We start from the raw sequence: 12,732 nt of genomic DNA, 5'->3' as shown, positions 1-12,732 counted from the left end.
CACAGCCGTGCCTTCAGCAGCCCTGTTACTGCGAGACCCACAGGAGAGCAAGAGTACATGGTCCCACCTGTCCTTGTAGGATTACAGTTCCATTAAGGAAAGGTTATTTCCATAAAACTGAGAAGAAAGACATTGATGGGAAACTCTAGTTTCCTGCAGTGGGATCCACCTTTAACCAACAGAAGTACGACGGAGATGAGTGGATGCTGCCATGGCCCATGCGGTAAAAATTCCCCTCACCAGCAAGAGGGCAGACTGTGGTGAGGAGGGCCAGCCAGGTTGTCAGACAGGCTGGTTAGAAGCAGAGAGTCACTCTGGGCCACTTTGTGGTTCGACTCAAAGTCAAACGCAGAGTCTGAGCCAGTCTCATGAACATGACCCAGGATAATACATCTGATATCAAAATCCCTATCAAGTTTTGGAGCTTCATCAGTTTTCCAGTGTGTCACACAGAGGAAAATGTGTTTCAGCTCCTTTACCTGTGTGTTAGCTATGGTCCAGGGGGTACAAGAGCTACAATCCCAACCAAATGGGGGTGGGAGGAAAATAAAAGCCATCAGCACAAGTGGCTTTCCATTCAGAATATCATAACGGTTGGATGCTTCTAGCTTTGGGATGCTAGGTACTGAGCTTTTCAAAGCAATCAAAATGAACCATAGAACATATGCACACAAAGTGGCCGTGGTTTAGAAAATATACGAAGTGGGATTTTGGATGAGGTGAATCATTTGGAGAATTAAAGCATACTTTAGGCAATCATTTGGCCTCTTGGCTGGGCCCTGTACCTGTGCGGTGCCTCATGGGGAGGACCCTCATGAAGGGACTGCAGGACTAGTGGCATAATTCACAATTCATTGATAATCATTCAAAAAGAGGTAGTTTTAAATATTTGACCTGATTGAAAGTAAATACAGTTCTATACTGGAAACTAGTCTGGTGCCTTCTCTGACGGAAAAATAGCAAGTTAGAATTAAGCTACCAGGATTAAAGAGCAACAGGAACTACAGCTAATTATAACAGCACTGTGTCCAGGAAATGAGCAGTCAGACACCAGCATACCAATAAGCAGCTTAACAACCACACAGTTAGAGTGCAAACGGTGGCAGCATACAACTGTGATCCACCACTCCAGAGACGGAGGCAGGAGAATTTTGAGTTTGAGTCCAGCCTCGGCAACATAGCAAGAATATGTCTCAGAGTAAATAAAAGGCTAGGTGTAGAATTAAGAATTAAAATGTATACACTTGGGTCCACCAATCCCACTTCTAGAAATATAACGTAGAGACAGAAAACCAAATAAACTAAAGGGTTATTTTGGGAAATAGGGAAGAAAAAGAGAAGCCTGGACAAAANCCATACCTTTCACATTACTAACCTTACCCTCCCCACCAAAAAAGTAAAATAAAATTGCAAGCCAGATTCAAATCCATAGCAAATTTATGTTAAAAGCAAAAGCTACCTTAGTTTGCTTAAATATATACGATTAATATTTTAAAGGCTGGAGACAAAGCCCAGCAGTTAAGAGTACATATTTCTCTTTCAGAGCACCCCAGTTTAGTTCCCCAAATCCATCCAGGGCGACTAATCACTACCTGCAACTCAAGCTCCAGGGAGATCTGGTGTTCTCCTTCTGGCCTACACAGACACACACACACACATGATAAAACTCATTAAATAAATGACCTTAAAATATTATTTTGATGGGCTGGGGATGTAGCTCAGATGGGACAGTGCTTGCCTCGTTTGCATGAAGCCTTGGGTTTAATACCCAGCACCACATAAGCTGGGCGTACAAAGAAAGCACCTGAATTCCTGCACCTTGGAGAAGAAGGCAGGTGTGTCACAAGCTTAAAATCATCCTCAGCTACTTAGAGAGTATGAGGCCATTCTGGGTCACATGAAATCCTGTCTTTAAAACATATGTGTGTGTGCATATGTGTGTTTGTGTGCATGTGTGTGTACATATTAATGCTCATTTACCATTTCTAGAAAAACCCAAATTTCATCAAATGAAATACAAACCTGTGCTTTGATGATTCGCTAGATATATTACATTTTCTTTATTTTTTGGCAAATCTCCATATAGCAATATCTAAAAGAGAAAACAAAAAGAATCATTACTTTGACAAAAAAAAAAAAAAAAAGAATGTGAAAGGAAACAGACAAGGACACAATGTTACTAGCTCTATCTATGACTAACAAACATCAGAGTTCTCTTGGGAGCCCCACACACTATAAATAGCTCATACTTACAAAGTACTTAAATGTAGGACAGGTTAATGATCATAAAGTAAGACAGAATGATTGATATCACTGTAAGAAAAATCCACAAGAAGTTATTGATCGCTAATAATATATAAGGCTCTACAGTCCAGTGGGAGAGATGGACATATTCATAATAACATAATGGGAAATAACCCAAATATTATGAACATACTNTATATTAAAGGATTTGTAAAATGGAGAGCTACTGTGTCCGTTGGATATATTTTAGCAAATGAGAGGAAAGGGTTTCTGAGCATAAGACCAAATGAAAGCTGTGTGTTGGAGTCTTGTGTTAGTCCACTTGTGTGCTGAACAAAAACGCAGGCTAAGGAGCCAGGGGAGTACAACAGGGAGGCCAGAGGTCCCTGTGAGCTGGAACATCAAGTCGGGGCCACTGTACCCTCCTGGCTACACTCTGTTTTTAAACCAAGGGATGAGGCCAGGTTTTCACTGTACTGTTCTGTTTTGTAAGTGTTAAGTATCCAGTGATTAGAAAGGGACTTGAAGGGAAGAAATGACTGATGTTGCTCATCTGTTTCCTTCCTTTGGGGCGCTTTTACTTAGTAGTTGTTCTTATACTTTGTCACTAAGAAGTATGCATAAGTTAGTGAACGCTTTGGAGTCTACTATGCCGGAAAGGTTTGCCTTCCTGATGGTGAAACTACTCACAAATACCATAATGATAACAAAAACTGAAAGGGCATTAATAAGCCCTGTGTAAAACAATGCAGCTACATAATATAAAGTTAGATGTCAAGGACTTACACTAAGGCTTCTGCTACTGCTCTAAGACAACTGCACAGTGTGTTCACATGTGCTAATTACTTCTAATCAAGTTTACAAACGACATAAATCAAACAAATAAGTAACCAATGGTTAGCTGATCTGTGCAGAGTTAATATTGGGATGCCAGCTCATGATCACTCTTAGAAATAAAGTAGAACTATTTAAGGACCACTGGGTACACTTACAAGAACTACAGACCCATGGCAGTGTTTCAGGTAAATGTATGCATGTGTGTAAGTATGTATGTATGTGTGTATGGATGTATGTATATGTAAGTTATGTAAGGTTCTTTGGAGACATCTCTAGCCTCCAAGCTAATAATACCCAAACCATTCAAAGATACCTTTCAACCAGATGTAGTGGTGCACGCCTGAAATCCCTGACACTTAAGTGGCTAAAGCAGGAGGATTAGGAATTTGAGGCTAGCCTGGGCTACACAGCAAGAACTTTAGTGAAGTGTAGACAGGGATTCCTGGAGCAAGCCAGCTAGTTACACTAGCCAATCAGTGAGATCTGGGTTCAAGTGAGAGACCATGCCTCAATATAAAAGGTGAAGAGCAATGCAGAAAGACATCTGTTTTGCCTGCATGTGTGTTTGTACACCCCATGCTTGCCTGGGGCCTGCAGGAATCAGAAAAGGGCATCAGACCCCTGGGAACTATAGCTACAGATGATTGTAAGCCATTGTGTGGCTCCTGGGAATCGAACCTGGGTCCCTCTGGAAAAGCAGCCTGAGCCATCTCCCCAGTCCCAGTTACTGTTATTTTATTGACAAGTATAAAACTAGTTACAAGGTTGTAGTGCTTTTAAAATTTAAAAAGCTAAGAAGGCAGGCACAGTAGCTTAGTCTTGTAATCCCAGCACTTGGGGAGCTGTGTCAGAGGACTGTGTGAATGCGAGGCCATCTTAGGCTTCTACAATGAGTTCCAGGGCAGTCTGATCTGCAGAGTAGGGGTTGGGGAATTTTTTTAAAGGGTTAAGAATTTANAAACTATTTACAGATAAAAACTGTAGATATGTAGTGTATGTTTGCCCACGCCCTTGATTCTCTGATTCTCTCTNGGGCTGTTCTCTTGGCTCCTCACCAATGTCTTTCCGTCTTGAGCCCAACCTCAGACTTCACTCACCATGGCTGCTTTGCACCACGGCATGTTCTACTCAGAGTCCTAGGAGAGGTCCAAGGATACTTTGTACAGACTGATCCCGTATGGCCTGTTCTCTAGCCCAGACTTGAGTACCCAGATAATTTCCAATAGACAGATGTTCATGGAATCATTACATTTACAGCTTTGTTTTGTATTAGTAAAACTATGTCTCTNTTTGAACATAAAACTAATCTTAAAATAAATATAAATAGAACATATTAAATACACTGGAGACTTTTTGGGGTTTTTCTGTTTTGTTTTGTTTCAAGACAGGGTTTCTCTGTGTAGCCCTGGCTGTCCTGCCTCTGCCTCCCAAGTGCTGGGATTAAAGGTATGCACTACCACTGCCCCACTGCACTGGAGACTTTTAAAGACATCATTGTGTGAACCTTCTATTTAATCAAAGTATTTCACAAAGCACTTTTAATACAAAGCACATGAAAACGTGTTTTTATATTTTATAATTATTCAAGTAACTTTTGATTCTTCCACTTTTTTTCAAAACGTATCTAAGGCCAGTGAGATGATGCAGTGTATAAAGATATAAAGTGTATAAAGATGATGCAGTGTATAAAGATACCTGCTGCCAAACCTGATGAGCTAAGTTTGATCCCTAGGGTCCACATGGTCAAATATCAACTCCTGAAAGCTGTCTTTTGACCTAGACACACACACACATACACTAAAAAAATGGTCCATTTAAAGTCTTTAGAGAAAGGAATTAATTTTCCTTTTTTTTTCAGTTAATTAATTACAGACAAATTAAAGACTCATTATAGACAAATTAAAGACTCATAAAATAATTTTCTGGTTACATAGTTTTTAATTTGTTCCATGACATACATGTAAGCTAATTGAGAGCTGGTGTGTTCTCTCTCTCTCTCTCTCTTTCTCTCTCCTTCCCTCCCTCCGTCCTTCCCTCCCTCTCTCCTTCCCCCCTTTCTCTCTCCTTTCTCCCCCCTACCTCCTTCTCTCCTCACTGGCTTATGTTTGGGGTGTTTGCTNTCCAGTTGGTGGCACTATTTTTATTTTCTTTTTTGGGAGGGGGAGGGGGGAGGTGGAACCTTCAGGAAGTGGGGCCTAGCTGGCAGAAGTAGGTTACTAGGGCCCCTAGTTCTGGCTTTGTTCTACACTTCCTGGTCCATGATCACATGAGCACACTCCTGTTGCCACTGAGTGAGCTGCTCTACCAGGCTTCTCTGCTGTGAGGGACTAAAATCACCAAGACTGGGAGGCAAAATAAACCATTTCTCCCAGTCATGTGTTTTGGTCACGGTGGCAAAGAAGAACTACAAAGTTTAAAGATATGTTCTTCATTTATCTCAGTAAAGTTCCGTAGGTTTAGCATGAAAGTTGAAATACAATACATAGTGAGAAAAACATCTCATTGGTCTCAAATATAAATGATATTGCTGAAAGAACTCAACCCAAAATATGCCCTTTTGGCATAAGAATGATTTTGAATAAAAACAGTTAAGAAATAGCAGGCACAAGAAAAGCTCTCTGCCCCCAGTCTTCGGCCTAGAGCTGGAGTAGAACTTTCTATAAAGAAGACATGAACTTCTCATTTTTAAAGAAGTCCCCTTCTTCAGAAGAAAGACCTGAGCTGTCAGTCCGAGTCTGTGTGACCACCCTGAGGTGTGTAGCACTGATTTTCCCACACTTGGTATCCCATATAGTAGCTTCTTTTACACTAGTCACTACATAATCTCACCTGAAAAATCCCCGAGTAGGGTTTCTCATTTCTTCCAAGTTTCTTCCTACCATGTGAAAATATTAGCATCATTAAAATGGGCAATTTCTCTACCGTTAGTATGCCTTTGGTCATTTAATTCACAGGCCTTGCAGACACAGTCTGAAGAAGAGGTTGCCCTTCATAACATTATCATCACTAAGACCACAGGCTGCAAAGTATAAGAAACGGAGTAAGACTTAACATTTGAATCCCAGCCCTCCATCTTACACAAGAAGGAGAAGTGATGTATCTGCTTTCTCTATATCTATCGCATTAACTATAAAGTATAATATACTAATTGCTCCTCACAGGATTGCAGTGGCATAAACGAAACTACATAAACTACTTCATATATGCCTGGTAAATCTGGAACAGCTATCTGATAAAAACCAATTCAAGGAGTGAAGGCATACAGGGAGAGAGAGTGTGTGTGTGTGTGTGTGTGGGGGGGGGTCAACAGTTAAATTATTTTTGTATCTAACATGCTTTTCATTCAAAACTGTCATCAAGTAAAAGAAATAGCTAACTAGTCCATATCCCTCCAATTACACCAAAATGCAGCTACAAGGACATTAGCTAAGAGTGCATGTACAATTTAAACTCTGTGCTTGAAATCATTTGAAATGAATTCTTTAATCTGTCTTTAGGTCCATGCGCCAGTCATGTGCTATGTCTAGCCAACCATGGACAACACGTACAACTGGAGAAGTAACCCCACAAGTTTCAAAGAAGCTGAAAACTTTCCAAGGCCTGAATGACAGTAGCCACCTTGTATGGGTAAATACTGATGTAAAGAAACCTACTCCAGTGCCAATCACATAAAAGAATGCACATAGCATTGCACAATATTTTACAGTAATAAGAGACTTACTGGCGTGTGAACTTATTATACTAGCTATTTTAGGGATTTTCTACATATTTAAAAAAATGCTCACACACAAGACATACGGCTTTAACAGGCATGTTCACTGGTTAGCCTAACGGGTGCAACCACTCCTCCTCATTTTTGTTTAACGTGTTCTAGACATGTCCTTGTAAAGAAACACAGGATTTCCACCTACTAAGGGACTTCTACTATAATATGTACAAAACCTGTGGTCTTTTTCTGAGTCCAATTTGAAATGTTTCATTAAATAAATAATAAATTTACTAAATTACAAATTAGTAAAGTTATAATTTGTAAGAAGGTTAAAGTAGTAAACACTATTATTATTTGATTAATGATCAGAATGCACAATTACCATGTGAATTGAGTAGAAACTTACATATCACAAAACTCATACAATCAGCATACATGTTTCTCAATACTGTCCTTATTTCAAAAGGTTTTTTTTTCCTCCCTATCGATTACCTACTACTCTCTGAACTAAAAAATATAACATATTATCTCACTTGGTCTTTGTATGAATTATTTTTCTTATTGTTGTGTCAAAGTGTCTGACAGGAGCAATTTAAGAAGGGTTTCTTTTAGCCAGGCCTGGTGGGTACTCCTGTAGACCCAGCACTCAGGAGGCAGATACAGTTGGACCTGATTTCCAGGACAGCCAGGGCTACACAGAAAAATCCTGGGGGTGGGGATTTATTTTGCCTCGCCTTTTAAGAAAGGATACAGTCTTTCAATGTAGGAAGGCTCTGCAGCAAGAGTGTGAAGTAGCTGGCCACACTGTGTCCCTGGACAGGAAACAGATAAAAGCTGCTGCTCACCCTGCGGCTTCCTTTCCTTTTTTATTGAGTCCAGGGCCCCACCCTATCAGATGAGGACACATTCAGTAAACACTTTCTGGAAACATCCTCCCAGACATACCCATAAGCACATCTCCTAGGCGATTCTAAATCCAGTCAAGGTGACAGTAAAGATCAACCATTAAAGTCTTCAGAACAGCATGACAAATGTATTCCATTCTCAACTGAGGCTGAGAGGCAGAATTGCTACAGTGTGACAAAGAAAAAGGAATTATACCCAGGCCTCTCACTCCAAGATCCGGATGTCTTATTAAATACTCTCCACAAAAGTTCACATCTGAAGCCTGCGGATACACTTCCATTGGTAGAGTGCTGGCCTAGCATGCCTAAAGCCCTGGATTTGATCCTAAGCACCACATAAATCCTGGCACACACGCCCCCTAAGAAGGGGGTGTCCAAAGTTCAAGGTCATCTTACATAATGAGTCTGAAGACAGCCTGAGCTACCCTAATTAAATAAAGTGTTTTGTCTTAAAGAACCTTTTTTCACTCTGAATATTAACTATAAGGATAATATGCAAGAAATCCTTAAGGAAAAAAACTAACGTAAAAAATGTCCCTCAGGAAGGAAACAAAACATTATATAGGTACACAGAGAAGTAACATTCACCATGATCCATACAACTCACAGAGTCACCTACTAATACAAAGAACAGCTCCAACCTCACTTAAAAGTTACAAAAGCCTGACTGGAGCAAGCAGAGGTCCTAAAAACCCAATTCCCAACAACCACATGAAGGCTCACAACCATCTGTACAGCTATACATAAAATAAATAAATAAATAAATCTTAAAAAAAATAACAAAAGCAAAACTCTGGGATTCAACTGCATTATTGCTTATCTCCAAAGTTGTTTGTTTATGTATTTATTTTGGTCTTTAACTCATTACACAGTTACTGTCTTTTGTTACAAACCAACTTCTTTCTATCCTGAATGACAGCTATTTTGTCAATGTATAACACTGGTCCCTAGCCTGGAACTTAATATAACTCTCCTAGATGTGAACTCATTTATTTCTTGCCCTTGGATTCCCATAGACATGGCAGCAAAGCTGCCAGCCTGTGAACTACCTCTTACNTGTACACAGAGACACTCAAATACCTTCCTAATACTTCCATCTGTACTTGCCTTAAATGCCATGGGAGAAACAAGGTAAACCTTGGTGTGCTGCAGTTTTAACAATTCCAAAANCACAGGCTTTTAAACGCTCAGACAAAGGTTGCTCTGTTTCTTGGCAGTCCTAGAATTCTTTTATACTGTCTTGCTTTACCCATTTTATATCCCCATAGTCCTGGGGATTCAATAGTCTCAGTAAATGTGAACCTNGTTAGATAAACACAACCATCTTAGCAAACCATTCAAAAGCCCCCACTCCTTAAAAGTAAAATTTAACGCAGGGTCACAGAGCCTCCTGAACAGGATTCTCTGTGAGATATTACCCTTTTTGTTCAAAAGGAAGATCATTCTCCTTTTACTGACTACAATCTTGAATAGGAGACAATCTACACATTATGACATAGTAATTTCATGCCAAAATGATGTTATTGATTCAAAAACGGAGGGTATGGTGACGGCAGATAAGGAGCAGCACAAGTCTGGACTGAACCTTAAATGTACAGAGGACCAGTTTAAAATGCACTATAGATTATTTTTATGATGCAAAAAGGAGCAGTTGGGGTGGACAGAGACTGGCCCAGCAGGGCAGCACAGCACGGAGAAGGCCTTAAACCCTGAGCCTGAAGACTTCACAGCAATTCTGGTGTCACATTCCCTCTAGTATCAACTGAGAACCACTTTGCCTCGCTCTGCCGTACGTGAGTTGTCTTGAAGTGAAGAGTCAACTTGTCATCAGCAGTGAAGCGCATCTCCTTTGCCTCTATTTGGAAAAGCTGGTAAACAACCATCCAACAATGTCAGGTATCAAGTGTTTTCTGTAATTGTTTCTCTGTGCTTTCATAGCACAAATACCCCAAGAACAGTGAACTCACTTCAATCGTCAACTGTAAACACGTCTTCAAACGCAGCCTCCAAACTGGGCTGCCATGAAGACTACACAAATGAACTGCCTGGACCTGTTTTCTGTCTATAAAAAGCTAAGCATGGTGCCTACCACGTAAGGATGAATGACAATACTGGTATACAGCAGCATTCAGTAAAGGCTTTGTTACCAACCAAAAAGCAATATTTGCTAGTGTTTTTTTTTTTAAAGATCTTATTTTTAACTTAATTGTGTGTACATGTTGTACAGGCGCATTGCCATGTGCAAATGAGTGCCTGAGAAGGCCAGGGGCACTTGATCCCTCTGGAACAGGAGTCACAGGTGGTTGTGACTTGGGAGCAGCTCAGGTCGTCTGGAGGCACAGTACCTGCTCTTATGCTCTGAGCCACCTCTCCAGACCCCACATTGGCTATTTTAAAAATAGACGTGGAAGGCTTCTTCTCGCTCTCATCACATGTACTTCTTCACTACACTGACCAGCACCTCTACCTGGACTGTCCGAATGTCCCCAAACACCGGACCTTTTTCAAAGCACTTGCTCTGGCACTTGTTCAGAGAAACTTTTCTAACCACCTACCCTCCACCCGGTAGGCTAAGCGAGGCCACAAAGCAGTCAATGTGAATGGTCTTGTTACTGCTTNTCTCCCCACTAGTAAGTATAGTGTGGTAGCTCCATAGTTCTTCACCCACTAGACACCAGCACAGTACCCGAAACAGAGTGCAAATGTGAATGCTGGTCTATGGACACGCAGATGAAGACCCAAGTTCCCAGAACCCTTTTGGGAAAGTATTACTTAGTGTTGCATTCTCTAGCTATCACAATATCAGGCACTGCCGGGCATCAGCACTTGGGAGGCAGAGGCAGGTGGATTTCTGAGTTCAAGGCCAGCCTGGTCTACAAACTGAGTTCCAGAACAGCCAGGGCTATACAGAGAAACCCTGTCTTGAAAAACAAAAAACAAACAAACAATATCAGCCACTGTCTAAGAAACTGTAACATGAAAATTCAGAAAGAATTAACTTCTCGTTCCATTAAGAAGTGTCAATTCCCAAGTTCCCACAGCTCCTCAAAATTAGATCTATTTACAAAAGCTCTTGGAAGAAATCTAAAGTTTCACAGTAGACTNCTTATAGACCTAAGGAAGGTATGCATAGGGAAAGCAGTACGGAAATGTGGCTTTCTCCAATGTTTCAGTGTTTGATTGTTGATCTGTTTTTGATTGTTTCAGTGTTGATCTGTTATTTAAAATAGAAAAATAAAGTGTTCAAAGACTACACAAGCCCCACCCAATACCACACGGCACGGGTGGGGCAGAGGACACCCAGAGGACCCCTGCCTGTGTGGGTGGAGTGGGAGACCCCCACCAAGATGAGCAAGTAAGTATCAGAGAGAGGGGAAAGAGAAGTGGAATAGTGTTTACACAATGAAGAGAGGCGGAATTGGAGACGCTCAGGTGCCGAGGAACAGCCTGCACAGCCACCTGAGGCCACGGTGAGGTCCTGGCCCATACTGCTGCCAAGGACCATGTCCGGGTCCATGACTCTGCAGCATCGGGGTTGGGTGGGGTCTGTGTCATTGTCTATGGCCCATGTTATCATCAAAGGCCTTTTGGATATCACTGGTCTAGGCTGTTGCCTGGAGCCATGTTGCTGTCCAAGGACTGCCCAGAGCTGGCCAGACCCCTCACCAGCTGTGGCACTAGGGAGAGCATGGCACTGGGCAGTGTGGGAAAGCTGGCCCCGAGGACACTGAAAGCAGGAGAGCTGGCATTGCCTCTTGTTGGCTACAGCACCCGCACCTAGCCTGGGCAGCACAGTAGAGCTGGCCCTGGTGATGTGTATGCAAGAGAACTGGCAGGCTGACCAACTCAGCTGCCACTCAGGCCTAGATCCAGGGCTGAGTTGGCACACACCAACACNTACCTCATCTATGAACTGCTGGAGTGTGTTAAGGGGCCTGTCGGGCATATCCTAACCTACAGGATCTCCATGACACAGGGCAACAACAGGATACTGGAGAAGACTCCCAGTGAGGACCCAGTATTGATAGTGTAGCAGAAGGCAGAGGCCTAGAACCAAACCTTCAATGCAAGGAACATTTGCAAGTAAAGATGTTTGAGCTAAAGGATGAACTGTGGGACACACCGTGACAAACCGCAGCTTCCACAGATCTGTTTTTTGTTATTATTTTTTGTTCCCATTGGCAGAGGGCAGATACAGAAGGATGGGAAGATGAGTGGGATTGGAGTGCATGATGTGAAATTCACAAAGAATCAATAAAAAAGTCAAACAGCAACAACAATAAAACTACACAGGCAGAAGATGTGGAAGAACTGCAGGAGGAAAAAGGATATGGTCAAAATATAGAAAATTCTCAGAGTAAAACAACATTGTTTTATAAGAGACTTCAAAAATGAAACACAAAATGTCAAGTTTGTTTTATGTTAACAAAAGATACTGAAATAAAATCTTAACCATATTTTTCAAAAACTGTCTTGTAAATCTCTCGATAGCCAATTTCCTAGCCAGATTTAAGCTGTATTAGACTAGAACTACACCTGGGAAACAATTTCCTGAATCAAAGTTTTGCTTATTCTGCTTAAGCAAAGGCACACCCAAGTCCACACAGTTCTACAGCTCCCAGCTAAACAAAGCAAGTAATTTGGGGTTTGAAAGAATCGCAAAGATGATAAATAAGCAAAAAGGAACAAAACTGAACACATAAACAATTAAGATTTTTTCAAAAAGATCACCGATAGTGGATTCCAGAATGTGGAAAGAATTCAGTCCCAATACAAGGGTCAGATTGGATAACCTGTGAGTCCCCTCTAAGTAAACATATTTTGTCCCTGGAATTTAGTTCCTTCAGCAAGATTCAGATGCAAACTTGACTCAGGAAGAGTTCAGGATGCTCGATAAGACAGCGCNAAAGAAAGAGCAAACCAGTTTATTTGGCCACTGCATAGAAAGTCTTTGTTTCTGAGACGCTGAAAGGAGCTTCTGTACAAGGTACAAGCCCTAGAAGAGTCTGCGCATTGTACATCAACAGCAGCACCTTA

General features: G+C 41.4%; 1 protein-coding gene across 1 annotated transcript in view; it reads right to left on the bottom strand.

The window, feature by feature from the left end:
* The window catches only part of Agpat5 (1-acylglycerol-3-phosphate O-acyltransferase 5), a 35,929-nt gene that overhangs the window by 17,871 nt on the left and 5,326 nt on the right, over positions 1-12,732 (bottom strand). The window contains exon 2 of the mRNA XM_021170198.2: positions 2,023-2,092. Coding sequence (XP_021025857.1) covers positions 2,023-2,092 — 70 coding nt within the window. The remainder of the gene's footprint in view (positions 1-2,022; positions 2,093-12,732) is intronic.

The sequence above is a fragment of the Mus caroli genome, chromosome 8, assembly GCF_900094665.2.
Source record: "Mus caroli chromosome 8, CAROLI_EIJ_v1.1, whole genome shotgun sequence".
NCBI lineage: Eukaryota > Metazoa > Chordata > Mammalia > Rodentia > Muridae > Mus > Mus caroli.
Note: the sequence above shows the minus strand (reverse complement) of the source record. Positions and strands in the feature narration are given on the sequence as shown.